This window comes from Micromys minutus, assembly GCF_963924665.1.
Source record: "Micromys minutus genome assembly, chromosome: 20".
NCBI lineage: Eukaryota > Metazoa > Chordata > Mammalia > Rodentia > Muridae > Micromys > Micromys minutus.
Window position 1 is genome coordinate 5,182,714 of NC_137955.1, and position 26,631 is coordinate 5,209,344.

The window sequence follows — 26,631 nt, forward strand, 5'->3', positions numbered from 1 at the left end:
ATAAAAACCTTCCTCTATATAAGAAACCCCTCCTTTGTATCTGCTAATAGTGGAATTCTTAACAGTCAATTACACATAGCAAAAACCTTCAAGTTCTGTCTCTTATTCACAGTACCTAATGTCTCTTATTCACAGTACCTAAATTCAACCAGAAACAAATGCTAAGGATGTCTACTCTACTCTAAAAGTCTCTTGAATTCCTGTATCTCAACTGATAAGCAGTTCATTCACTCTTAACTGTGTCTCTCAAACAGCCTCCTCTTTGACAATACCCTTTCCCCCTAAAGTACATTTCTACACATGCAATACAGGTTTATTATAAATTAGAGCCATGCACATCCTTTCAGCTTAAGAAAATCTAAAATTCCCAACAAAATGGACACAGCCTTAACAGTGTGCTCTAGAGTTACAGCAAACAGAAAAGATGAAGTAGCTATAGCTCACAGATATTAGCTAAAAAACTAGCAATTACAGGCTGAGATTTAATACAACTAGTTAGAAGGTAATAATCACATTTTAGGCATTTTTTTTCTCAAAATATTTAAGGAATTTAAAAATAGTAGACTAGATATGTTCAGCTGTATATAGAATTTATTATGTATTTACTAAGAAATAGTAATTTTGAATAAAACCTATATATACACATATGTAAATATATATACTTAAATATATGTATATATGCATATACATGTGCTGAGTCTTAATAAAATATTTGGGAGCAGGTGAGCAGAGGAAACACAGTCTCACTGTGTAGCACGGGCTGGCTTCAGACTGGTGACTGTCCTGTAGCCTCTAAGTGCTGCAGTTACAGTGGTATGAGACCATGCCTGTCTTAAAGAGTGTTCTTTATACGTGTGAGCCATGTGGCAATGTAGTGACATCAACTTTACAGGATTTAGTTTTTCAATTTATTTCAAAAGACACAGTTTACCAGTAAGGTTATGAAGAACACAAGCATTAGTTATTTTACCAACATGTCCCAGTTGCATTACAGTCAAAAATACTCAACTGACTTGTTAAGTATACCAGAGATGCAATCTAGCACTGTCAAAATAAATGCCATGCCAGAGTCATCTGTGTCAGTGATGATGTTAGTTCATTTAATACAAACTGGAGAGAGAAAAAAGTGCTTTTGATGAAATATTTATACTTGAAAATGCATTTTGCTATTTTAGTAACTATACACTAAACTGGTATTCTCTTAGTATCTTTACATAATCACTGGTACTGAGCAGAAAGCACTGGACACAGCTGGTGTACATACTGATCTAGTATGTGTGTACTAGCTACAAGAGCCATACAAGCATGCCCACCAGAGACTTTGAGGAGTGTGAAAGCAGCTTGCACAAACAGCTCACCTGTCCTGGCCTCAGTTAAAATATAGAATATAGAACTATGTTCCCAACAACGGGGAAAACAGACTATAAATAGATAATAACTCAGAGTGTCTTATTTCACTGATTAAAACCAAAGGATGAAGCATTTCTTTAAAAAAATTCATAAAGAAAATAAAAAACTCATGTTCAGTTACCTTTTCTAACTTCTTGGCCTCAATATGTCGAAGTACTTGTTCCCGCCAGTCGTGAGGAACTTTACTTTTTCCTGAAGGATCTAATAAAGAATGCTCGGAACCAACCCTTGCATTGGGTCTTTTTGAAGGACTAGTCCGTGAGTAATTGAAATCACTAACTGACATAGTTCTCTCTGGTATTTCACTAATAGAGGGCCGGGCACTCTGAGGCCTTGATGTATTTGGGCCATCAATGCTGTACGCACGTGCAGAAAGAGGTCTCTGTGATCCTGACATGACTGGAGTTCTTCCCATTGAATGTAACTCTCTGTATGATAAATAATCTCCTTCAGTGCGCCTTGTGGGACCAGGATCACCAAGACTTACAGAAGCTGTTGAAGACACACTACTCTGTCGCTGAACAGTAGTCCGAGTCACTGCTGGCACTAGCCGGTCATTTGGGGAGAGAGCCCACATTTCTCCATGTCTGGCTGGGGCGAGTCGCTGATGTAAGTGGTATGCAGTATTGGCTCTAACATTGTTATGGTTAGAGAAATTCATATTGGCAGAATGCTTTGCGTAACTGTGATTTTCTGCACTCTCAGATCTTGGAAGGCGCTGAGAAGGAAAACTGACAGGATCTATTTGTGCATTTGCTTTAGGGTGCCACAAACTGTTGTCTTTCACTACAGCACCGCCACTGTATTGGACATTATACTGTGGAGGACCATACAGTTGAGGTGCAGACTGTGGGCCAGGTACTGTGGGAGCTCTTATATCTGGCTCTTCAGGGTTATGATTTGAATCAAACTTGAAAACTGCCTTTGTACCTGATAGTAACTCAGAAGATGAGGAAGAAGCAGTGAACACCTGCAGGGGTTGATCATACAGCAGTGTGGCAGACTTGCTCCTGACTATGTTTTTCCCATCCACAGTAGGTGCGATTTTGACTGTTGCACTTGGAGGCTGAGGACCATCATCACCAAGAATGTCATACATCTTTAAGCCTCCAGTCTCCATGTTCGTTACACTAAGAGATTTCACAACAGATCCAGTTGGACCACTTTTCTGAGGAGATAGATCTTCCGTGCTTTTAGAAATACCCATGTCAGCAGAAGAACTGGTATTCTGTGGTTCAATCCTACCAGGAGACTGTGGAGTGTCTTCAGAAAGACCATTTACCTTATTTATGGACTCCACATTTGGAAACTTATTTCCATTTTCTATATGCTCAGCTTCATTTTTAGGATGAATACTTACAAAGCCTGTTCCAAGCACTATATCCTGCATCTTCGATCTTTCCATGATTTCTGGTTGAAAAATATTATTGGTCACAAGTTTATTAAGGTTCATGTTGATATGGTCTAATTGGCGAGAGTCAGCAGAAGTGGCTTTTGAATCAACATCTTTTTCAATCAGAGCTATCTGCTCTTCAATATTCAAATCATACTCAGATAACTTAAAATCCTTTTTATCATTAATTTTGAATTTTTCCTTTGGTGAATTGTTTAAATTAACACCATTTTGTAAAAGGCTGTTAAAATTTTCATCTTCTTGCCTAAAATAAAAGAGAATTTTATGAGAAAGTGAAAAACAAAACAAAAAACAAAATCCAACAAGTTTTGTTGTCATTAGTGACTATTAGTCATGGAGCTAACAGTCTTGTAGAAGTGCTGGAGCTCTGGAAGAAGACCTTTAGTTAGGACTACACACAAGTGTCAAAACAACATTGACATGTACAAATTTTGTGTTTTTAGATCAGTTAAAGTTAATAAAAATTTTTATCAAGTAGAGATTTATATTGTTAGAAGAACAAGTAAAAGGTAAAAGTCACCAATAACATCAAGATCAATCTTCATCAGCACATTCAATATAACCTATCACAGAGCAGGTCACTAGGACTGAGCTGAAAACAGAAGGAGGACGCAATCTTCTGTGTCTTTCCACAAACACGCTAAAACTGAGAGTCAGACAGTAACTTTAGTAATTAAGTAAATGGCACAGGGCCATTTTCAACTAATTCTGAAGCTTTACATTAGCTATACTAACCATAATTCTTAACAAGTGTTTTTTTACTCACAAATATATAAATAAGTAAGTTGGCATGCAGACAGCTGAGAACCCAGATCAGCCTCACAAGTACTCTCCCACCCGAGCCCATAAGAAGGCTGCCACCGGATATCTGGGGATATCCCCACACCCACCGGATATCTGGGGAGGGAACTCCTGGAACTCTTGGAGGGCAGATATCGTGGTGTACTCTGGGACGGGGTCTTTTCTGGCCCAGAGAGAGGGCCAAGTGACTGTCAACAGAAAACAAGACCTGCCTGCAGACAGCTGAGCTCCCAGAACAGCCTCACAAAGTGCTCTACCACCTGAGCCCACAGAGATGGAACTGAGTCACTGCCAACAGAACTCATTGCCTGACCACAAAGAGCCAAACACCAAGGAGCAATCTCCTTCCTGAGTCTTTGGACCCTCAGACCCACAGGAGAGACAAGCTCCAATCAGAGACAACTAGATCACAGATAACAAGATGTCAAGAGGAAAGTGCAAGAACCTATGCAATGGAAACCAAGAAACCTGGCAATATCAGAACCAAGTTCTCCCATCAAAGGAAGTAGCAGATTTCCCAATACACCAGAAAAACAAGATGTAGACTTAAAAATCATACTTCATGATGATGGAGATCTTCAAGAAGCGTATGAATAACTCCCTTAAACAATTACAGGAGAATTAGTAGAACACACGTAAACAAATAAAAGCCCTTAAAGAGGAAACACAAAAATCATTCAATGAACTACAGAAAAGCACAACCAAACAGGTGAAAGAATTGAAAATGGAAACAGAAACAATAAAGAAATCACAAAGCGAGACAAGCCTGAAGATAGAAAACCTAAAAACAAAATCAGGAGACATAGATGCTAGCATCACCAACAGACTACACAAAATGGAAGAGAGGATCTCAGGGGCAGAAGACAACATAGAAGACATCGACAGAACAGGCAGAGAAAATGCAAAAACCAAAAATCTCCTAAACTAAAACATCCATGATATCCAGGACCCAATGAGAAGACCAAACCAAAGAATAATAAGTGTAGAAGAGGGCGAAGAATACCAACTAAAAGGCACGGTAAATATCTTCAACACAATCAGAGAAGAAAACTTCCCTACCCTTAAGAATGACATGATCATGAACATACAAGAAGCCTACAGAACTCCAAATAGAGTGGACCAGAAAAGAAACACCTCCCGATACATAATAGTCAAAACACCAAATGTTCAAAACAAAGAAAGAATCCTAAAAGCAGTAAGGTAAAAAGGACAAGTAACATATAAAGGCAGACCAATCAGAATCACACCAGAGTTCTTAACAGAGACTATGAAAGGTAGAAGATCCTAGACAGACATCATACAGACCCTAAGAGAACACAAATGCCAGCCCAGGTTACTATATCCAGCAAAACTCTCAATTACCATAGATGGAGAAACCATGATATTCCATGGAAAAAATTTACACAATATCTGTCCACAAATCCAGCACTACAAAGGATATCAGATGAAAAAAATCCAACACAAGGAGGGGAACTACACCCAAAGAAAAGCAAAAAAATAATCACGCAAAAAAAACTAAAGAAGAAAAGCTCACAAACATAAGTCTACCTCTAACAACAAAAATAACAGGAAACTACAATCACTATTCCATTATTTCTCTTAACATCAATGGACTCAATTCCCCAACAAAAAGACATAGACTATCAGAATGGATACGTACACGGGATCCAGCATTTTGCTGCATATAGGAAATTCATCTCTAAGAAAAAGACAGAAACTACCTCAGAGTAAAAGGTTGCAAAAAAAAAAAAAAAAAAAAAAAAATCCCAAAAAACCCCTTCCAAGCAAATGGTCCCAAGAAACAAGCTAGAGTAGCCATTCTAATATCAAGTAAGATAGATTTTCAACAAAAAGTTCTAAAGAAAAAAGAAAAAGATAAGGAAGGACACTTTTTGCTCATCACAGAAAAAATCTATCAAGATGAGCTCTCAATCTTAAACACCTATTCTCCAAATCCAAGGGCACTCACATTCATAAAAGAAACCTTACTAAAGCTCAAAACATACATTGCAACACACACAATGATAGTGGGAGACTTCAACACCCCACCCTCACCAATGTACAGATCATGGAAGGGGAAACTGAACAGAGACACAGCGAAACTAACAGAGGTTATGAACCAATTGGAATTAAAAGACATCTATAGAACATTTCATCCGAAAACAAAAGAATATACTTTCTTCTCAGCACCTCACAGAACCTTCTCCAAAACTGACCATATAGTCGGTCACAAAACAAGCCTTAACAGATATAAGAAGATTGAAATACATCCATGCATTCTATCAGATCACCATGGACTAAGGCTGGTCCTTAATAACAACAAAACAACAAAAAGCCCACATACACATGGAAGCTGAACAATGCTCTGCTCAATGTTAACATGGTCAAGGAAGAAATATAGAAAGAAATCAAGGATTTTTTAGAATTTAATGAAAATGAAAGCACAATATACCCAAACTTATAAGTTGCAATTAAAGCAGTGCTAAGAGGAAAACCTGTGGCTCTGAGTGCCTCCAAAAAGAAACTGGAGAGAGCATACAATAGAAGCTTGACAGCATACCTGAATGCTCTACAACAAAAGAAGCAGATACACCCAAGAGTAGACAGAGGAAATAATCAAACTCAGAGCAGAAATCAACAAAGAAAAAACAAACAAACAATCATACAAAAACTATACAAAGAATGGAGAAAACCAGGAGGTGGTTCTTTGAGAAAAAATCAACAAGATCGATAAATCCTTAGCCAGACTAACTAGAGGGCACAGAGACAGAGTATCCAAATTAACAAAATCAGAAATGAGAGACATAACAACAGAAACTGAGGAAATTCAAGAAATCATCAGATCCTACTACAAAAGCCTATACTCAACAAAACTGGAAAATCTAGAGGAAATGGACAAATTTCTAGAAGGATACCGAATACCAAAGTTAAATCAGGATCAGATAAGCCATCTAAACAGTCCCATAACACCTAAAGAAATAGAAGCAGTCATCAAAAGCCTCCCAAACAAAAAAAAATCCCAGGAACAAATGAGTTCAGTGCAGAATTCTATCAGACCTTCATAGAAGACCTAATACCAATACTCTACAAACTATTCCACAAAAAAAGAAATACAGGTAATACTACCCAACTGATTCTTTGAAGCCACAATTACGCTCATTCCTAAACCACACAAAGACCCTACAAAGAAAAAAAAACTTTAGATTTCCCTCATGAACATTGATGCAAAAACATTCACTAAAATTCTTGCAAACCAAATCCAAGAACACATCAAAACAATCATTCACCATGATCAAGTAGGCTTCATCCTAGGGATGCAGGAATGGTGCAATATAAGGAAATCCATCAACATAATCCACCATGTAAACAAAGTCAAAGGAAAAAAAAAATCACATAATCATCTCAGTAGGTGCTGAGAAAGCATTTGACAAAATTCAACACCCCTTCATGTTAAAAAGTTTTGGAAAGGTCAGAAATCCAAGGCCCATACCTAAACATAGTAAAAGCAATATACAGAAAACCGGTAGCCAACATCAAACCTGGCCAGAGCAATCAGACAACAAAAAGAAGTCAAAGGGATACAAATCAGAAAGGAAGTCAAAATATTACTATTTGCAGATGATATCATAGTACACTTAAGTGACCCTAAAAATTCCAACAGAGAATTTTTATCGCTGATAAACAACTTTAGCAAAATGGCTGGATATAAAATTAACTCAAACAAATCAGTAGCCTTCCTCTACTCAAAGGACAAACATGCTGAGAAAGAAATTAGGGAAAAGATACCCTTTACAATAGTCACAAATACTATAAAATACCTTGGTGTGACCCTAAGTAAGCAACTGAAAGATCTGTATGACAAGAACTTCAAATCTCTGAAGAAGGAAATTGAAGATCTCAGAAGATGGCAAGATCTCTCATGCTCATGGACTGGAAGGATCAAAACTGTATATCTGGCCATCTTACCAAAAGCAATCTACAGATTCAATGCAATCCCCATCAAATTTCCAACTCAGTTCTTCATAGAGTTGGAAAGAGCAATTTGCAAATTCATCTGGAATAACAAAAAATCCTAGGATAGCAAAATCTATTCTCAACAATAAAAATTTCCAGGGAAATCAACATCTCTGATCTCAAGCTATATTACAATGCAATTGTGATAAAAACTGCATGGTAGGTTATTTCCGTGTTGTGCGGCGTTTATTTCTGAAGAGTCTTCGTTGACAAGCCACCAACGTGGAGAGTGCGATTGCAGAAGGGGGTGCTTCTTCAGGCAGAGGAGGAAGTAGGGGTGCACTTCAGCACTATCCCAAGACTGCTGGCAACAGCGAGTTCCTGGGAAAATCCCCAGGGCAAAACGCTCAGAAATGGATTCCTGCATGAAGCACTAGACAAGATGACAACTCCGCAGCAAACAACTCCACAAATGAAAAAGAATGACATGATGCAGTCTTCAGGAAAGTTAGAGGCATACTCCTGAGAAGTTTGACAAGCTATACCTTGAGCTCCTCAATATGGGTGTAGAGTCTAAACTCATCCTTAAAGGGGTCATACTGCTGATTGTGGACAAAGCCCTAAAAGAGTCAAAGTATAGCTCGCTGTATGCTCAGCTACGTCTGCGATTGGCAGAAGACGCACCAAACTTTGATGGGCCAGCAGCATAGGGTCAACCAGGACAGAAGCAAAGCACAACATTCAGACGCCTCTTGGTTTCCAAATTGCAAGATGAATTTGAAAACCAGAAATGTTGATGTCTCTGATAAGCATGAAAATTCCCTCCTCCCTGAGGAGGAGGAACAAGGAGCCATTGCTAAGATCAAGATGTTGGGGAGCATCAAATTCATTGGAGAACTTGGCAAGATTGATCTTATTCATGAATCTATCCTTCATAAGTGCATCAAAACACTTTTGGAGAAGAAGAAGAAGAAAGTCCAACTCAAAGATCTGGGAGAGGATTTGGAGTGCCTCTGTCAGATAATGAGGGCAGTGGGACTCGATTAGACCATAAATGAGTCAAGACCTTAATGGATCAGTACTTTGACAGAATGTGTTTCTTAATGTTAAGTAAGGAATTGCCAGCCAGGATTCATTTTCTACTGCAGGATACTGTAGAGTTTCGAGAGCACCATTAGGTTCCTTGCAAGGCTTTTCTTGACAATGGACCAAAGACGACCAATCAAATCTGTCAAGATGCAGTTTAAGATCTAGGAGTGTTTATTCCTGATCCTATGGCTCAAGGGAGGAATGGCTTCTTCCTGGAGGGACCGTTCATGCCACCAATGATGAAAATGGATAGGGACATACTCGCTGATATGTTTGGACAAATGCCAGGTAGTGGAATTGGTACTGGTCCAGGAGTTATCCAGGATAGATTTTCACCCACAGTGGGATGTCATCGATCAAATCAGCTCTTCCATGGTGATGGGGGACATATCAAGCCTCCTATGCAATCGCAGTTTGGAGAGATGGGGGAACAAGTTTATGAAAAGTCAGATTAGCTTGAGGCCTGCTTAGTGATTTCTAATGAATAAAAATCAAGTGCCACAGCTTCAGCCCCAGATAATTATGATTCCTCCCTGTGCACAGCCACCACTCACTCAAACGCCACCTCTGGGACAGACACCTCAACTTGGTCTCAAAACTAATCCACCATTTATCCAGGAAAGGCCCGCCAAGACTAGCAAAAAGTCACCATCATCAAAGGAAGAACTAGTTAAAATGACCAAAGCCGTTGTGACTGAATATCAGAACAGGGGAAATGCCAACGATGCTGTCAGTGGTGTGAGAGAAATAAGAGCCCCACACTTTCTTCCTGAGATGTTAAGCAAAGTGATCATCTTGTCACTTGATAGAAGTGATGAAGATAAAGAAAAACCAAGCTCTTTGACCAGTTTACTCAAACAGGAAGGGATAGCCACAAGCGACAACTTCATGCAGGCTTTCCTGAATGTATTGGAGCAGTGCCCCAAACTGGAGGTTGACAGCCCCTTGGTGAAATCTTACTCGGCACAGTTTGCAGCTCGTGCTGTAACTTCAGAGTTGGTGAACATTTCAGAAATAGCTCAACCACTGGAGAGTAGTACCCACTTCCCTCTCTTCTTACTTTGTCTTCAACAATTAGCAAATTACAAGACCAAGAATGGTTAAATGAATTTTTTTCAACAAAGCAAGGTCAGTATGCAGAAAATGCTGCCAGAAATTGATCAGAATAAGGATCAAATGTTGGAGATTTTGGAAGGAAAGGGACTAAGTTTCTTATTCTCCTTAAATTGGAGAAGGAACTATTGAAGCAAATTAAGCTGGATCCATCACCTCAAACTATATATCAATGGATTAAAGATAACATCTCTCCCAAACTTCATGTAGATAAAGGATTTGTGAACATCTTAATGAGCAGCTTCTTACAGTACATTTATAGTGAAGTTAGCCCACCCAGCAATGAAACGGATTCTTCCTCTGCTCCTTCCAAAGTACAGTTAGAGCAGGAAAAACAGCTGCTGCTCTCTTTTAAGCCAATGATGCAGAAATTCCTTCATGATCATGTGGATCTACAGGTCAGTGCCCTGTATGCTTTGCAGGTGCACTGTTGCAACAGCAGCTTCCCAAAGGCACGTTACTTCAATTTTATGTTCATTTCTATGACATGGAAATTATTGAAGAAGAAACTTTCTTAGCTAGGAAGGAAAACATAACTCAAGAGTTTCCAGGAAAAGACAAGGCTTTGTTCCAGGTGAATCAGTAGCTAACCTGGCTAGAAACTGCCGAAGAAGAAGAATCAGAGGAAGAAGCTGACTAAAGAACCAGCCACAGCCTCACGTTGTGCAAAGCACACTGTTGCTGCGATGTAACTGCATTTGACCTGCAAAGATTCATTCTGCTGTCACGTTTTTCACAATATTTAAAGCAGGAGCACATCAGTAAGGTTTCCTCTGCATAAGGTTTTTGTAGTGTGATGTCTTAATCATAGTCTACCATCAAACACTTTAGGAGTATCCCTAATGTTTAGATAGAACATTGGCAGCATGCAATAATTACATCCTAAGTTCTCAAGCAGGGACAGTCTATTGCAAGGACCTTCTTTACTGCCAGTCACCATGGGCTGTTTTAAGTTAGGAAACTGAACAGCAACACTGAATACTGTGGAGATGCACTTGGCTCAGTAACACTTGAGTTGTTGCGATATTTGATTATCCACTTGGTTGTTACAGAAAAACTCTTAACTGTGACTGATGGTTGTTGCCATAATGGTATATTTCCTGTATTTCTACCTCTAGTAACGGGCTTTATGTACTGGATTTTAATATCCCTGAGCCTGGGCAAGCGCACAAGTCTTTGTAAAAGAGACATAGTTGACTTGCACAAAACTGATCAGTTTGAGAGATCATTAATGCCCTTGAAGTGGTTTTTGTGGGTGTGAAACAAATGGTGAGAATTTGAACTGAAATTAAGTCTACTTAGTTTGTCAAGTCATGTTCACGCCCTGATTTTATATACTTGTATCTATCAATAAATGTTGTGATACTTAAAAAAAAAAAACTGCATGGTATTGGTATGAAGACAGGCAGGTAGATTAACAGAACAGAATTGAAGACTCAGAAATAAACCCACACACCTATAGTCACTTGATCTTTGACAAGTGAGCTAAAAACATTCAATGGAAAAAGGACAGTCTCTTCAACAAATGGTGCTGGCTCAACTGGCAGACAGCATACGGAAGAATGCAAATCGATCCTTTCCTATCTCCTGGTACAAAGCTCAAGTCCAAGTAGATCAAAGAACTCCACATAAAACCAGGGAGACTGAAACTAATAGAACAAAAAGTGGGGAAGAGCTTAGAACACATAGGCACAGAGGAAAAATTTCTGAACAGAATGACAATGGCTTATGCTCTAAGATCAAGAATTGACAAATGGGACCTCATGAAATTGCAAAGTTTGTGTAAGGCTAAGGACACTGTCAAGAAGACAAAACAGCAGCGAACAGATCTGGAAAAGATCTTTACCCATCCCACATATGATAGAGGTCTAATATCCAATATATACAAAGAACTCAAGAAGTTAGACTCCAGAGAATTAAACAATCCTATCTAAAAAAATGGGGTACAGAGCCAAACAAAGAATTCTCAACTGAGGAATATCAAAAACTGAGAAGCACCTAAGAAAATGATCAACATCCCTAGTCATCAGGGTACTGCAAATCAAAGCAGCCCTGAGATTCTCCCTCACACAGTCAGAATGGCTAAGATCAAAAACTCGGATGACAGCAGATGCTGGCAAGGATTTGGAGAAAGAGGAGCACTCCTCCACTGTTGGTGGGGTTGTAACCCTGGTACAACCACTCTGGAAATCAGTCTGGCCATTCCTCAGAAAACTGGACATAGTACTACCTGAAGTCCCAGTTATACCACTCCTGGGCATATACCCGAACATATAACAATGACACATGCTCCACCATGTTCATAGCAGCCTCATTTATAATTACCAGAAGCTGGAAAGAAGCCAGATGTCCTTTAACAGAGGAATGGATACAGAAATTATGGTACATTTACACAATAGAGTACTACTCCGCCATTAGAAACAATGACTTCATGAAATTCACAAAACATGGCATGGCCTTGTTTTGACCTTATTCTGGTGACCAAGTATCTTTGAAGCTTAATAATAAAATTACTTTAAAACTACTAAACCCAGAGTAAAAGAATTTAAGTTTGCATAGTTTTCTCTCAAAAGATATTTCCTTCAAAACTGAGGCCAAATATATAGCGTCATCCAAGACTATCTGAATGACTCTTTAATGGCATCACCCGAGAACGACCCAACATTTCTATGGTGGTCTGAATGAGAAATGTTCCACATAGGCTCATGTGTGGAAATACTTGGTCCCTAGTCAATGGTGCCATCTTGGCAGAACTTTTAGGACATGGGGATCTTGCTGGAGAAAGATTACTAAAGGCTGGTTTTAAAAGTCTTTAACCTTGCCTCATTTCCAAATTGTTCACTACTTTCTAGCTGTCATTGGAGATGTGATCTTTCAAGTGCCTGCTGCCACAACTCTTCCACCATAAAAATTCTTCCCTTGCAACCATAAGCCAAAATAAGCTTTCCATAAAAGTCATATTTGGTAATGGTATATTACCAAGCAACAAAAAGAAGGTAAGACAGAAACTGGCACTAGAGAGTGAAGTCACTGCTGCAAAGAATCTGTCCAGGTTCATTTTTGGAGGAATTTGAAGGGTACACTAAAAATGTAAACAGTGCTTCCAGGCCATACTAGTAGAAAGCTGGAAGGCAGCAGCACTGTGAGTAAAGAGGCTGGCAGAGGTCCTGATCAGTAGGTTTCAGAAGGAAGAAAACTGTCTTAGCAACTATGCTACATGGCATTTGTTGATATGCTGGCAATGACTTTGGCTGCCTTCTCTGTCCTAAGAACTTGCTGGATGCTAAACTAAAAAATAGCCATCTGTGGCTGTGCATGGGAGGCTGAAGCAGAAGGATCTCTGTAAGTTCAAGGCCAGCCTGGTTGTACATAGCAAGCTGCAGGCTAACCAGGACTATATGGTGACTGTATAAAAACAGAAACAATAATGAACTGATTTCTTTGGTGCACGAAATCTGAAGACAGTATAATGCTGAGTCTCTGGCAGAGTTACTATTTGTTACTCTTTTTATTGGTCTTTAATGAAAAACATTAAGTAGAACAAAAGAAACAAAAAATGTACAGTTGGAGAGTATAGGAATATTAGGAAACAATATTACAGCAATGAACATTCGAGAAAAAGTAACTGTTTTAGGGATATCACCATTAAGGACAGTGTGCTCTGCTTTGCACTGGAACAATGAAAAGAGTGCCCTCAGGGCAAGACCCCACTCAGCAAAGAGCCTAAGAAGATTTCTGTTCTTAGAAAGCAACTGCCTAAACACATAATAGATGCTACTAATGTAGGGCGAGACGTCAAGGGTCCATCCCATGTGGTCAGTTGGAAAGTTGGAAGAGTGAGGTAGGTGGTCATGGTCATGACCATGAAACCTATAGTTTCAGAGAGCCCCTAAGAATAGGTAATGTCTGGCAAGGCTGAAGATGCTGTGAAAGGAAAGTATGTGAAACATTAAAAGCAAAGCCTGGGTTTGCAGCAGAAAACCCAAACTGTGAGGTACCAGAGCCATGAGACATCTGCTAAGAGCTGATTACAGCCCGAGAGAGGCCTTTTGGAACAGGCCTCAAAGCTAGATGGGCAGAACCACCTAAGCATCTGACAGGGAGCTATAGAATTTAGTTTGCTCTGCTGGGTTTTGGTTCAGTATTTTCTCACTATGTCCTTATCCTTCCCTATTGGAATGGAAATGTATATTCCATACCATAATGTTCTCAAAGTATCTTTTTTTAAAAAAAGTTTTATGGGTTGGGAAGTCACAGTTAAGAGACTATATTGAGTTAAAGTTAAAGTAAATTGTATTAAGAGTTTAAGAAGAGACTTCTGACTTTTGAATAGTGTTAAGACTGTTAAAGATCATGGGTACTTTTAATAGTAATTTAAAAGCATTTACATTATGATATGGCCATGACTCAATGAGAACAGAAGACAGAGCACTAAAGAAGAAAGTCATCACTAGGAGGGCGCTTGAGAATTTTAGCCTCACCCCACTTCCAGTTTGCACTCCCTGTTGTCTGAATGTGGCTGGAGGTGTAAAGTATGATTTACTTTGTGTGCCTATCCATTTAAAGGACCGTATGCCCTTCAGTGCTGGAATTCTGGGAATAGAAAAGGGTATTTTTAAAAAGGCAGAAGAGGCTGAGAGAGTATTTGGATGTGGTTCCAGGTGGCAGAAGAGCAGTGTCAGAGAGCAGGGTTAGAGAAGATAGATGGTGATGGTTCAGGAGAAGCTGAGCTGAGCCAGAGAAGATATTGTTAAGAGACAGGAGAAGAATCCACACAAACTAGCTAAAAGAAAAAACAAAGCAAAGCTACAGAGGTGTGGGCTCTCAGCTCCCTGCTGCCATGTCTCCCTCACCATTATGCACCATCCCTCTAGAATCCTAAGTCAGAACAGCTGTATTCCTTCCAGAAGTTGTTTCTGGTCATGGTGTGCTATCACTGCAATGAGAGATAATTAACATGGTTTCTAAGGATAAAACAACTCTTAATCTCAACTTCCTCAAGTCAGCTGTCTATATGTTTTGACACCTAAAATATTTATATGTTTGTTCATTTCACCTAAAGATTAAGAATCTATTGTGAATGGTTTTAAGACAACTTTATAATCACTGTAGACCCTGAGCCATTGTTACTATTAGAGCTGTCAAAGCTATGGCCGTTCCTTCTCTTCCCCAGCCTGTGGCCACCTCCACTGTAAAATACTACCACAGGAGCTGTCAAAATGGTGACTTCGGTCAAAACAGTGACACTTCCTCATATTGCTGCTGGCATGAGGTACCACCACAGGAAGTGTCCACCTCCTCTCCAGCCTCCCCAAGCAGTTCAACAATGGCACCTTAGCCAAAGGTGACTGACTGCAGTCTTCTGATCCCAATCCACAGGCCTGATTCATGGAAAGGTGTTGGGAAAATAAAGCCACCAATCCCCAAGCTTCCCACAACCCCCACCCCCCACCATTCCAGAGTAGGATAACCCACCAATCCCTGAGTTTCCCACAAAACCTTGCCAATCCCTGAGCCCCAAGTCAGGGCTTAAAATCCTCCCCTGGAAATTTGCCCTGAAAAGCTCTGCCCCTCTACAAGCCCTGCCCTTTGTTCAATTCCTTGCTGTTGAGTCCTGGAAACAGAGGCAGCCAACGCTGAATTCCTACACCCTGGAACCTCCCAATGAATCTCTTTTATGAGATTGCTGCCCGGTGTGACTCTCTCATCAGAAGAAGCCAGGAAGCAATTAAGAAAAGAAGGGAAGAAGCAAAGAAATGGAGCAGGGCTGAGGCTCCTGAGATCAACTCAGCTGCTGGGCATCCCAAGGACACCCTCCCTGGGAGCTGCAATGCCTCTGTTGAGGAGGCTTCCTCTCAGACCTTTGTGGATCCTGGGCCCCTATGTCTCAGGATATCATTCCATTGGGTCACTGCTACACCTCTGAGCTGTGTGGAGTCCCAGGACACCTTTCCATCTAAGCAGAAACACTACAATCTCTACTCAATTACTTTTAAAATGGAGTGAAGAAATTTACTGCATAAGCCACTTATATACTTATGAAACCATTTATGTTTAAGCCCTCTTTTTTTCTTATTTGTATTATTATTTCTATTTGTTGTATAGGTAAATGCACTTGTTCAAATGTTCACAAACCTGATTTTGGAGTTACTATCGAGAGGAGTTTGTTTCACTGGAGAACAGAGTGAGGTGTCTTGACTGCTGTTAGTATTAAGAGACACTGAATCAGACATCCGAGATGGAGAAGAACAGTTGCTGTTATTCTGATTACTATTGTGGGTGACTTCATCTGATAAAGAGTCTGTATCCTTGGCATCATCTGAAACAAGAAAAAGGTATTTAAGAGCAATGATAAATTCACTAAGAATTTATGGAAAGCTTTTGCACTGATTGTATAACGGAAGTGATAAATTAAGTAGGTAAGATAATCATAGGTATCTCTGAAAATTAAACCTAAAATATACAATAATTCAAGAATTTAAAAGTCGTAATAGTATTTTTAAATGTAATAAAGTAAAGGTTACCCAAAATTTGACTTAGCTTACTGCAGCTTTCAAATGCTACCTATTCATTTTGGTGAATGAATGTCCTTTAATTTTAGGAACTCAAAATAAAAATACATGTTTACAACCCCCTATAGTTCAACTAGACAAGAAATTATTTCATATAAATGTGAAATTTTTTTCAGCCTATCCTAATAAAAAATTGAGCAACGTAATGAATAAACAAAATCAAATTTTTAAGGATTACTTCAAATGTAAAGTTGTACTTTTATATGTATGTCTGTGTGTGTGTGTGCATTTCATTAAAAGTGACCAGAGGCCAAAGGTATCATATCCCCTGGAGCGGAAGTTAGAGTGGTGAGTGGTAATCTCTCAATGTGTGAGGTGGCTGTTTAGATAATGAAAAGGAAACTTTATATCCACTAAAGCAGAAGTTTGAAAGGAATTTTAAAAGTCATAATAAAAGGGTTGGAGAGATGGCTCAGTGGTTAAGAGCACTGACTGCTCTTCCAGAGGTCCTGAGTTCAAATCCCAGCAACCACGTGGTGGCTCACAACCATCTGTAATGGGATCTGATGCCCTCTTCTGGTGTGTCTGAAGACAGCTGCAGTGTACTCAAATAAGTAAAATAAATAAATCTTAAAAACCAAAAGTCATAATAAAGGCTCTTTATAAAGAACTCAATTCTAGGTAACTCAAGGATCTAATGTACCCAGACATACCCACATATGGATTAAAGATATGTTTATTGTTTTTAGAAACAGGGCTCAAATGGTTTAGCAATCCCAATCAAAAGGTACTTGAGTCTTGGTTTCTTGATTTATAAAAAAATACCATTAGATAGCCTTTGAAGTACTTTTTAATGGGGTTATCGTGACAACCAACTGTTCAGGAGCTAAGTAAGTAACAACTGCCTAGTACCTAAGCAACTGCTAAATACAGTATCCAATGGTTTCGAGGTATCATTATAAACCCAAGCTAACCATGTGCCACCTTGGTAGTGTCATGCGCTTTGTGAATGCAACAATCTGGACGAGCATTTGGTGGAGACGGTACAAAGCTAATCAGGCACTAGTTGCAAGAGTTATGGGATAAAATAGATGTTCTTTACAACTTATTTCTTAAGAATCTAATATATATTACATGAAAATTGGTTGGCAAAAGTTGGGGAAAAGAGCTTAATATCTACCATTCTGGAATATATAAGTAATGTGACATTCAATAAAATTTACTTGCACAAAATTAATACATCTTACTCAGGTAATTTCTAGCCTTAATGCTCCCCATTCTTAACATTAACCTTTTTTATTATTACTAACCTTTTTTATTATTACTAAGTGCTACAACTTTGGGCTGATTAATCGAGGTTTCAATTAATGGAGGTCGCATCTCTGCCATTTTCATTTCTTCATCAGAAGAAAGTTCTTCAGATTCCTAGTTTAAAGACAAAAGGGATAAATACAAGAATCAAACTTTGGACTCTTTAAATAAATATATATATCATAAAAATATCACAGGGTAAACAAAGCAACTGTTAAGACCATGCAGAAAAGTGCTTTTTAATGATAATAGCTGACAAAACTGCATGACTCAACTTTTTCAAGTGCAGCAATAACCCTACAGTGGTAGTGGAACAACATATTAGAACTTCTCACGGATCATTTTTGTAGCTAAGCCTTACCAAGTATATTAGTTGTTATGTACCAGAGGGTGATATTACTGGCAAAGAAAAATGAACAGAGCACAATCCTGTTTTTGAAAAATTCAATTTATGGAGTCCCTCAACAGAGTCTTTTCCTAATTGTTGAGTAGTCTCATAACTATGGGCTACTATTAATGTGAACTAAAAAAAATTTACCTATTTTGAAAACAGAATTGTTATTTTTCCATTTTTACTTCCTGTAACATTCTACAGTTGTTCCAGATTACCTACTACTGAGTAGTGTCAGCAAAGAAAATGACTTGTTAATCATCAACTGTTAGTAGAAATTTTCGTATCACGTGGCCTGCAGGTGCCATAATAAAAATGTGAATAGTGGAGAGATCACTTAGCAATTAAGAGCATGTATTGTCTTGTAGAGGACAAAAATTTTTTTTTCTAGCACCCACACGGTAGCTCTATTTCTTGATGTACAAAAATACTATTTTAATAAAATAGTTTGCAATCTCTACTCCTATCTTTATAGATGTATTTTTAAAATTTTTTGTGTATGAACGTTTTGCCTTAATGTATGATTGTGTACCGTGTGCGTAATATCCATGGAGGTTAGAAGAGGGTGTGGAGCCTCTAGAACTGGAGTTAAGAGAGAACCATCGCCCCCATGGAGTTCCAGCTAGGCATAATAGCTCACACCTGTACAACTAGCATGCAAGAGGCTAAGACAAGAAGAACACCCGGGTTATACGAGCTCCAGACCATCTGAGCTGCAGAGATCTGAATTGAGAGTTCTGTCTATGTTTAGCAGTCTCACACCTCAGACATCCTTTCAACAGAATACACTCAGATGCCATAGAAATAAAATGCAGCACTGAGAGATACCACAGTATGAACTTCAAGAGGATATGCCAAGTGAAGGAAACAATAAAAGAACCAACCACTTATACAAGTAATAGGCAAATCTATAATGGGAAAGCACATGTTAGTTGCTTAGAGTTGAGTAGAATAAAAAGTATGAATTTTCTTTTTCTTTTTGTGGCTATAAAAGCATTCTGCAAGTACCTGCAGTGCTGGGTCTACAGCTTTGTGAATGGCTCACACCACTGAGTTGTATTCTTTCAGTCAGTAAACTTGAGCTATCTCTCTCTAGAAAAGGCTCCTGCCTTTAGACACTCTCTATTGCCCTCCCCTGCTCTTTTCACAGTGCTAGGGATAGAATCTAGGGCCTTCTGCAAACAGGGGCAGTGCCACTGATCTACATCTTCCATTTTCATTTTGATGTTACAGAAATAAGAGCCAAGGACTGAAGATGCAGAAGACAGAACATGAGCCTATTATGTACAATAGACTGAACTTGATTCCCATTACTGCAAAAAATCAAGATAGAAAGGGAACTGTAATTATTTACTTTATATAACACATCATAATCTAATTTACCTACAAGCCATTTACTCACAGAGTAAAATAAGATAAATTTCAAGTGATGAGTGACATTTTAGCAGTCTGAAATTCCTCAAGGATACCTCAATATAAATATTCATTAGTATCTTCTGCAGTGATAGGATCAGGCTTCTGTTGTGTACAGTAATGAATTTCTACATACAGAACTCTCATAATTGTGTCAGAATGAAGACATACCTCAAAAACATCATCATGGTTAACAAGATGCTTCATGTTTCCCGACAATTTCATATTTGCAGTTACTGGTAAATTTCCAGCATTGGTCTCAGCTTCAGACTCACTCATTTTTTGTACAGAATTCATATACTTTTCTCTTTCATCAAGTTTGCTTTTTGTTGTAGTACTTTCGGAAGTCTACATAAAAGATAGAGATCTTGTGTAAGTTTTATGTTTATTTTTGTATTAAATATTACAAAAAATAAGTGATGTATCAACTTCTAATTCTGAATTAATATTAAGAAAACTATGAACATGTAGATTAGACTCACAGACAGAGACATGATTATATTAAAGCAAAAGTTACTTTCCCACAAGAATACCGGAAGGCTGGTGTCAAGTGAGGCAGTGAGTTTGGCACACTCATGAAGGACAGAGGGTGAATGAACCATTCTGCATGCTGTGGAACGTACAGCAATTCTAATGGCAGGACCGAAGTTTTGTGTGGCAGTGGGGAGCACTGAGAAAAGTTCACTGAAAAAATGCACCACTTAAGAAATTTGTGATTGCTTTTGAAACATTCAAGAGAAGTATCAAATGTCTATAATATAGATTAAGAAAAACTGGAATAAAGCAGATCACTGTCATTAAAACACGTGAAAAAATATGTGTAGAATATCATATCTTATTATTTGTCCAGATTCTTTTTTCAAGACAAGGTTTCACTGTGTATGTAGTCTTGGCAGCCCTGGAACTCAATCTGTAGACTAGACTGGTGTCAAACTCAGAGATCCTCCTGCCTCTGCCTCCTGAGTGCTAGGATTAAAGACATGTGCTATCACTCAGAAAACAGTATAGTTCAAAGCCTCGGAGTATTTTTGTTTGGTTTGGTTTTTTTGAGACAGGGTTTCTCTGTGTAGTCCTGACTGTTCTGGAACCTGCTCTGTAGATCAGGCAGGCCTCAAATTCAGAGATCCCCTGCCTCTGCCTATCAAGTGCTGGGATTAGAGGCATGTGCCACCACTGCCCAGAAGTCAATGATTTTGTCAACAGCTATCTTGATATTATTTTATATGATGAACAATGGGAAATTTTAAAAGTTCATGATTTAGGCAACTGAAAACAAAACCATAAATTAAGTAGTATATAATTAAGACCATTGTATCAATTCTTTATCTCACAAAAACTTCAGGTAACTGCAAACACCATTACTGGGAATTGAGTTTTCTAACCTTCACACCCTTATCCTTATTTACAACTTGCTGATCTTCATGTTGTTTCAAATCTCTCCCAGACTCGTCATTAGTCTCTTCATCTTTTAATCTATGTACAATGGTTTGAACAGTCTTGACCATATTCTTAAGCTCATCTGGGTAGGGTGTTGGATATCTCTTTAAGTTTCCCTCCTAGAGAAATAAGAGAAACATGAAGTATTAGTATTTGTAATATCAATCTCAGAACTTAATGTATAATCCATCTGAACTGTGAAGGCAGATAATGGGTTTTTACAAAATTCTGTTTTTCTCTTATATTTATTTATATATACTTCAAATTAGGCTGTTTTATTTTTCTCTTTCTTTCTCCCAGTGCTAGAGATCAAACCCTGGGCCTTTACAGGACAGACAAGAGCTCCACTAGTGAGCTCTATCTCTCCCTGAAATATACCTTATAATGGTAGATTTATATTGATCTTAAATCTTTTTAGATGAAATAATTTGCATTAGTAAATGCTTTTAGGGTAAGAAATGAATCCAATACTTCTTTGTAATCACAAATAGTATAATATAGGTATATAGTACCAACTTTAATCAGCACACCTGAAATAAAGGCTAACAGACTCACCCTGGGGGGTGCCTCTCTTTCATCTTTGTCTTCATCACATTCAAATGCCACTTGAGCCCGCTGTTTTCTCTGTTCTTCCCATAATGCAGGATTAAAACTTTCATTATCTGATATGAACATAACTAGAGGAAAGTAAAAGAAAAGCTACTATATTCTGCAATAATCACAAAAAAACTATTACTCATGATCTTCATTATAAAAACAAGTCTAAGGGGAGGTGATAACGCACAGCTTTGGGTCCAGCACACAGAAGGCCCAGGCAGGCGGATGAATGTCTGTGAGTTTGGGGCCAGCCTGGTCTACATTTCAAGTTCTAGGACAGCCAGGGCTACACAGAGAAATTCTCTTAGAAAAAAAAACAAAACAAAACCCAGAAACAAAGAAACGGAAACAAGTCAATGGCAGTTAAAACTGGTCCAGGACAACAGCAACAAATTCCAGGTAAAAAACAGGCTTTGGCTTTTAAGATTTCTTCCCCATGACCAGTGTAACTTTTATTTCTTAGAAGCTGATTTGGTTTTTTGTTCCTAGAAGGATTTGTGTAGGACCCTAAAAATTTTAAGACAACAAGGCTATCAGATCTTCCAATTTTAGAACTCAATTTAGTATTAATTTATTCTATTTTAGAATTCTCTTTAGCATTGCTATCTCAACATGATGGAGGGATAAAAGGGCTCAATGGCAGAGTGAGCTATTTTTTTACAAAATGAATTAGTTTGGTGGCAATTATATACAATATAAATTATACTAATTACACAAAATACATATTACACATAAAAATGTAAGGAAACTTTAATGTAAACTCAATCATTCTCTATCTAATCAAGATATAAAGTTAAACTTCAAAGACTTCTACGGGTTTTCTAAAATGGCTTAAAAATTCATTCAACTACTATATATCACTTTATGAAAGTTATACAATACAAAATATTAAAAACTGATGACTCTTAACACAAATAAATTATAGAGTGGGAAAGTGAGAGCAAATGCTTCAACATGCAGTGTACACACACACACACACACACACACACACACACCCTCATACACATAAACTCTTAAGTTCCCTAAACATACAAACATGGAAAATGTATGTGTGCAAACATGATTTATATCAGATTCTTGTTTGGGTTTTCTTTTCCTTTGTAAATTACCATATCCAAACTAAAAACACCACTGAACAAAAAGGAACAACAGGATTGCCATTGTGTGTGTGTGGTTTTATTTCTTGTTATGTGTGTTGTTTTAAAGATAGGTCATCCAGTTCCCTTAGTAGCTAAGGATAACCTTGATTTTCTGATCCTCCCACCTTTACTTCCAAGTGTTGAGAATTGAACACAGGTCTTCCTGAATGCTAGGCAAACACTCTATACCTAATTACAACCCCAGGCCACTGTGTGCTAGTTGCTGGTTTGTTTTGCTTGTTTGTTTTGGTTTTTAGTTTTTTCTGTTTTTAAAGATTTGTTTATTTATATTGTATGTATGAGTGCTCTGTCTGCATCTATGCCTGCAGGCCAGAAGAGGGCATCAGAAGCCATTACAAATGGTTGTAAGCCACCATGTAGTTACTGGATATTGAACTCAGGACCTCCAGAAGAGGGTCAGGCTTAGCCATCTCTCCAGCACAAAGCACTAGTTTTCCACACAGAGTCTCACATTGTGGCTCGTGCTCCCTCTCTAAGGTGCAATCCTCTGCTTTGATTTTTTTCTGAGTGTTGAAATTATATATATGTTTTTGTTTTCATGACTAAGTTCAAGATTTTTGTTCTAACTACTCTGTGAATTGCTTATATGTACTTAATGGACTATTTCTGTTCAAACAAATGTGGACTATGGTTCTTTTTGGTAGTCCTTTGTGATATCATTAGAAAGGTGAGTGATGTATTTCAGTTGGTTCAGTGCCTTCCTGAGTTCAATTGCTGCACTAAATGCAGAGTGGCACTGTGACTGCCATCACAGCAATGGAAGTCCAAGGTGTGGCATCAGTTGTTCAAGCTCATCCTCGCATACACAGTGAGTTAGAGGTCAACTAGGCCTACAGAAAACCCTGGCCCAGAAGATAAAAAAGAGGTAACTAGAGCCAGGAAGTTTTCAATAGTCTATTTGTAGGATTCATATAAGGTTTGGTAGTAATTAGAATACACACTAATACATGTGTGTGTGTGTGTGTGTGTGTGTGTGTGTGCTGAGTGCATGTTTATGAGAAGAAAACTTTGTAGGTCACTTCTCTCCACCTTTATATGGATTCTGAGAATGAAACTCTGATTACCATTCTTGTGTGGCAAATATTTTTGTTCACTTACTGAGCCATGATGACAGCCCTTGGGTAGCAACTGCAATCACCAGGCAGCCTCAAAATGCTCAAGAGTTAAAGCATTTTATACAAGATACACTTAGATTCTGAGTTGCATCTAGTAACTCTGACCATTATTCTCATTATCAATACTTTCTGGTTAGTTACATATCTTATTATTTTGAATAAATTCCTTATTATTGATGGTTCAAATGAAACTGCCAAAGTTATTTAAAAATGAGGAAACAGAAGCTTAACCACCTAACTTGCCATGGCATATTTTACTTTATTGTATGTGTATGTGTGTTTTACCTACATGTGTGTCTGTGTACTATGTGCATGCCTGGAGACCACAGAGTGCAGAAGATGGACCTTAAGGAGTTACCAACAGCTCTAAGCTGTCAACAGATGCTGAGTACAGAATTTGGGTCCACAAATAGAAACAAAAAAAAAAAAAAAAAAACCATTTAAAGAATCAACAAAACTAAGAGCTGGTTCTTTGAGAAAATTAACAAGATTGATAAACCCTTAGCCAGACTAACTAGAGAGTAAAGAAAGAGTATCCAAATTAACAAAATCAGAAAGGAAAGTGGAGACATAACAACTGAAATTGAGGGAATTCAAGAAATCATCAGATCCTACTACAAAAGCCTATACTCAACAAAGCTAGAAAATCTGGAGGAAATGGATGAATTCCTAGACAGATACCAGATACTAAAGTTTACCAGGACCAGATAAATCATCTAAATAATCCCATAACAACTAAAGAAATAGAAGCAGTCCTCAAAAGTCCCCCCCCCCAAAAAAAAGCCCAGGTTCAGATGGGTTCAGTGCAGAATTCTATCAGACATTTATTGACTACCTAATGCCAATACTCTCCAAACTATTCCACAAGATAGAATCAGATGGAACACTACCTAACACATTGTACGAGGCCACAATAACCCTCGTTCCTAAACCACACAAAGACCCTACAAGGAAAAAGAACTTCAGACCAATCTCACTTATGAACACTGATGCAAAAATATTCAACAAAATCCTTGCAAACCGAATCCAAGAACACATCAAAACGATCATTCACCATGATCAAGTAGGCTTCATCCCTGAGATGCAGGGATGGTATAATATATGGAAATCCATCAATGTAATCCACCATATAAACAAACTCAAAGAAAAAAACCACATGGTCATCTCACTAGATGCTGAGAAAGCATTTGACAAAATTCAACACCCCTTCATGATAAAAGTCTTGGAAAGAACAGGAATCCAAGGCCCATACCTAAACATAATAAAAGCAATATACAGCAAACCAACAGCCAACATCAAACTTAACGGTTGGAAACTTGAAGCAATCCCACTAAAATTAGGGACAAGGCTGCCCACTCTCCCCCTACCGATTCAACATAGTACTAGAAGTCCTGGCTGGAGAAATTAGACAGCAAAAGGAAATCAAAGGGATACAAATTGGAAAGGAAGAAGTAAAAACATCACTATTTGCAGATGACATGATAGTATACTTAAGTGACCCCAAAAATTCCACTAGAGAACTCCTACAATTGATAAACAAGTTCAGCACAGTGGCTGGATATAAAATTAACTCAAACAAATCAGTAGCCTTCCTCTACTCAAAGGACAAACATACTGAGAAAGAAATTGGGGGAAAGATACCCTTGACAAGAGTCACAAACAATATGAAATACCTTGGTGTGACTCTAACTAAGCAACAAATAAAGGACCTGTATGACAAGAACTTTAAACCTGTAAAGAAGGAAATCGAGGAAGATCTCAGAAAATGGAAAGATCTCCCATGCTCATGGATTGGAAGGATTAACATTGTAAAAATGGCCATCCTACCAAAAGCAATCTACAGAATCAATGCAATCCCCATCAAAATTCCAACCCAATTCTTCATAAAGTTGGAAAGAGCAATGTGCAATTTCATCTGGAATAACAATAGACCTAGAATAGCTAAATCCATCCTCAACAACAAGAAAACATCTGCGGGAATCACTATCCCTGACCTCAAGCTATATTACAAGGCAATTGTGCTAAAAACTGCATGGTACTGGTACAGAGATAGGTACATGGATCAATGGAATTGTATAGAAGATCCAGAAATGAGCCCTCACATATATGGTCACTTGATTTTTGACAAAGGAGCTGTAAACATTCAATGGAAAAAGAACAGCCTCTTCAACAAATGGTGTTGGTCCAACTGGCACTCAGCATGCAGAAAAATGAAAATAGACCCTTTCTTATCTCCTTGTACAAAGCTCAAGTGCAAGTGGATCAAAGATCTCCACATTAAACCAGGTACACTGAAACTATTAGATGAGAAAGTAGGGAAAACCATAGAACACATAGGCACAGGAGAAAACTTCCTGAACAGAACACCAATGGCTCATGCTCTAAGGTCAAATATCGACAAATGGTTCTTAATGAGATTGCAAAGTTTCTGTAAGGCTAAGAACACTGTCAAGAAAACAAAAACGGCAACCAACAGAGTGGGAAAAGATCTTTACCAACCCCACATCGGATAGAGGCCTAATATCCAAGGTATACAAAGAACTCAAAAAGCTAGACACCAGAGAAGCAAACAACCCTATTAAAAAATGGGGTACAGAGCTAAACAAAAAGTTCTCAATTGAGGAATATCGAATGGCTGAGAAGCATCTAAAGAAGTGTTCCACATCCTTAGCCATCAAGGAAATGCAAATCAAAACAACCCTGAGATTCCACCTCACACCAGTCAGATTGGCCAAGATCAAAAATTCAGATGACAGCAGATGCTGGCAAGGATGTGGAGAAAGAGGAACACTTCTCCACTGTTGGTGGGGTTGTAAACTGATACAACCACTCTGGAAATCAGTCTGGCAATTCCTCAGAAAATTGGACATAGTACTACCTGAAGACCCAGTTATTCCACTTCTGGGCATATACC

The 26,631-nt window shown here is 38.4% G+C and overlaps 1 protein-coding gene and 1 pseudogene across 4 annotated transcripts in view; one reads left to right on the top strand and one right to left on the bottom strand.

The window, feature by feature from the left end:
• Positions 1 to 26,631, bottom strand: part of ERBIN (erbb2 interacting protein) — a 108,464-nt gene that overhangs the window by 13,162 nt on the left and 68,671 nt on the right. For all 3 annotated transcript variants that reach the window (XM_080933695.1, XM_080933693.1, XM_080933694.1), the window contains exons 15-20: positions 21,401 to 21,522; positions 20,791 to 20,964; positions 19,580 to 19,756; positions 17,604 to 17,718; positions 15,917 to 16,100; positions 1,532 to 3,068 (exon numbers count right to left, since the gene is read on the bottom strand). In XM_080933695.1, the coding sequence (XP_080789821.1) occupies positions 1,532 to 3,068; positions 15,917 to 16,100; positions 17,604 to 17,718; positions 19,580 to 19,756; positions 20,791 to 20,964; positions 21,401 to 21,522 (2,309 nt within the window). The remainder of the gene's footprint in view (positions 1 to 1,531; positions 3,069 to 15,916; positions 16,101 to 17,603; positions 17,719 to 19,579; positions 19,757 to 20,790; positions 20,965 to 21,400; positions 21,523 to 26,631) is intronic.
• Positions 3,245 to 10,421, top strand: LOC308433614 (eukaryotic translation initiation factor 4 gamma 2-like; annotated as a pseudogene). The gene is made up of 2 exons: positions 3,245 to 3,326; positions 7,854 to 10,421. The product of its transcript is annotated as a eukaryotic translation initiation factor 4 gamma 2-like (transcript).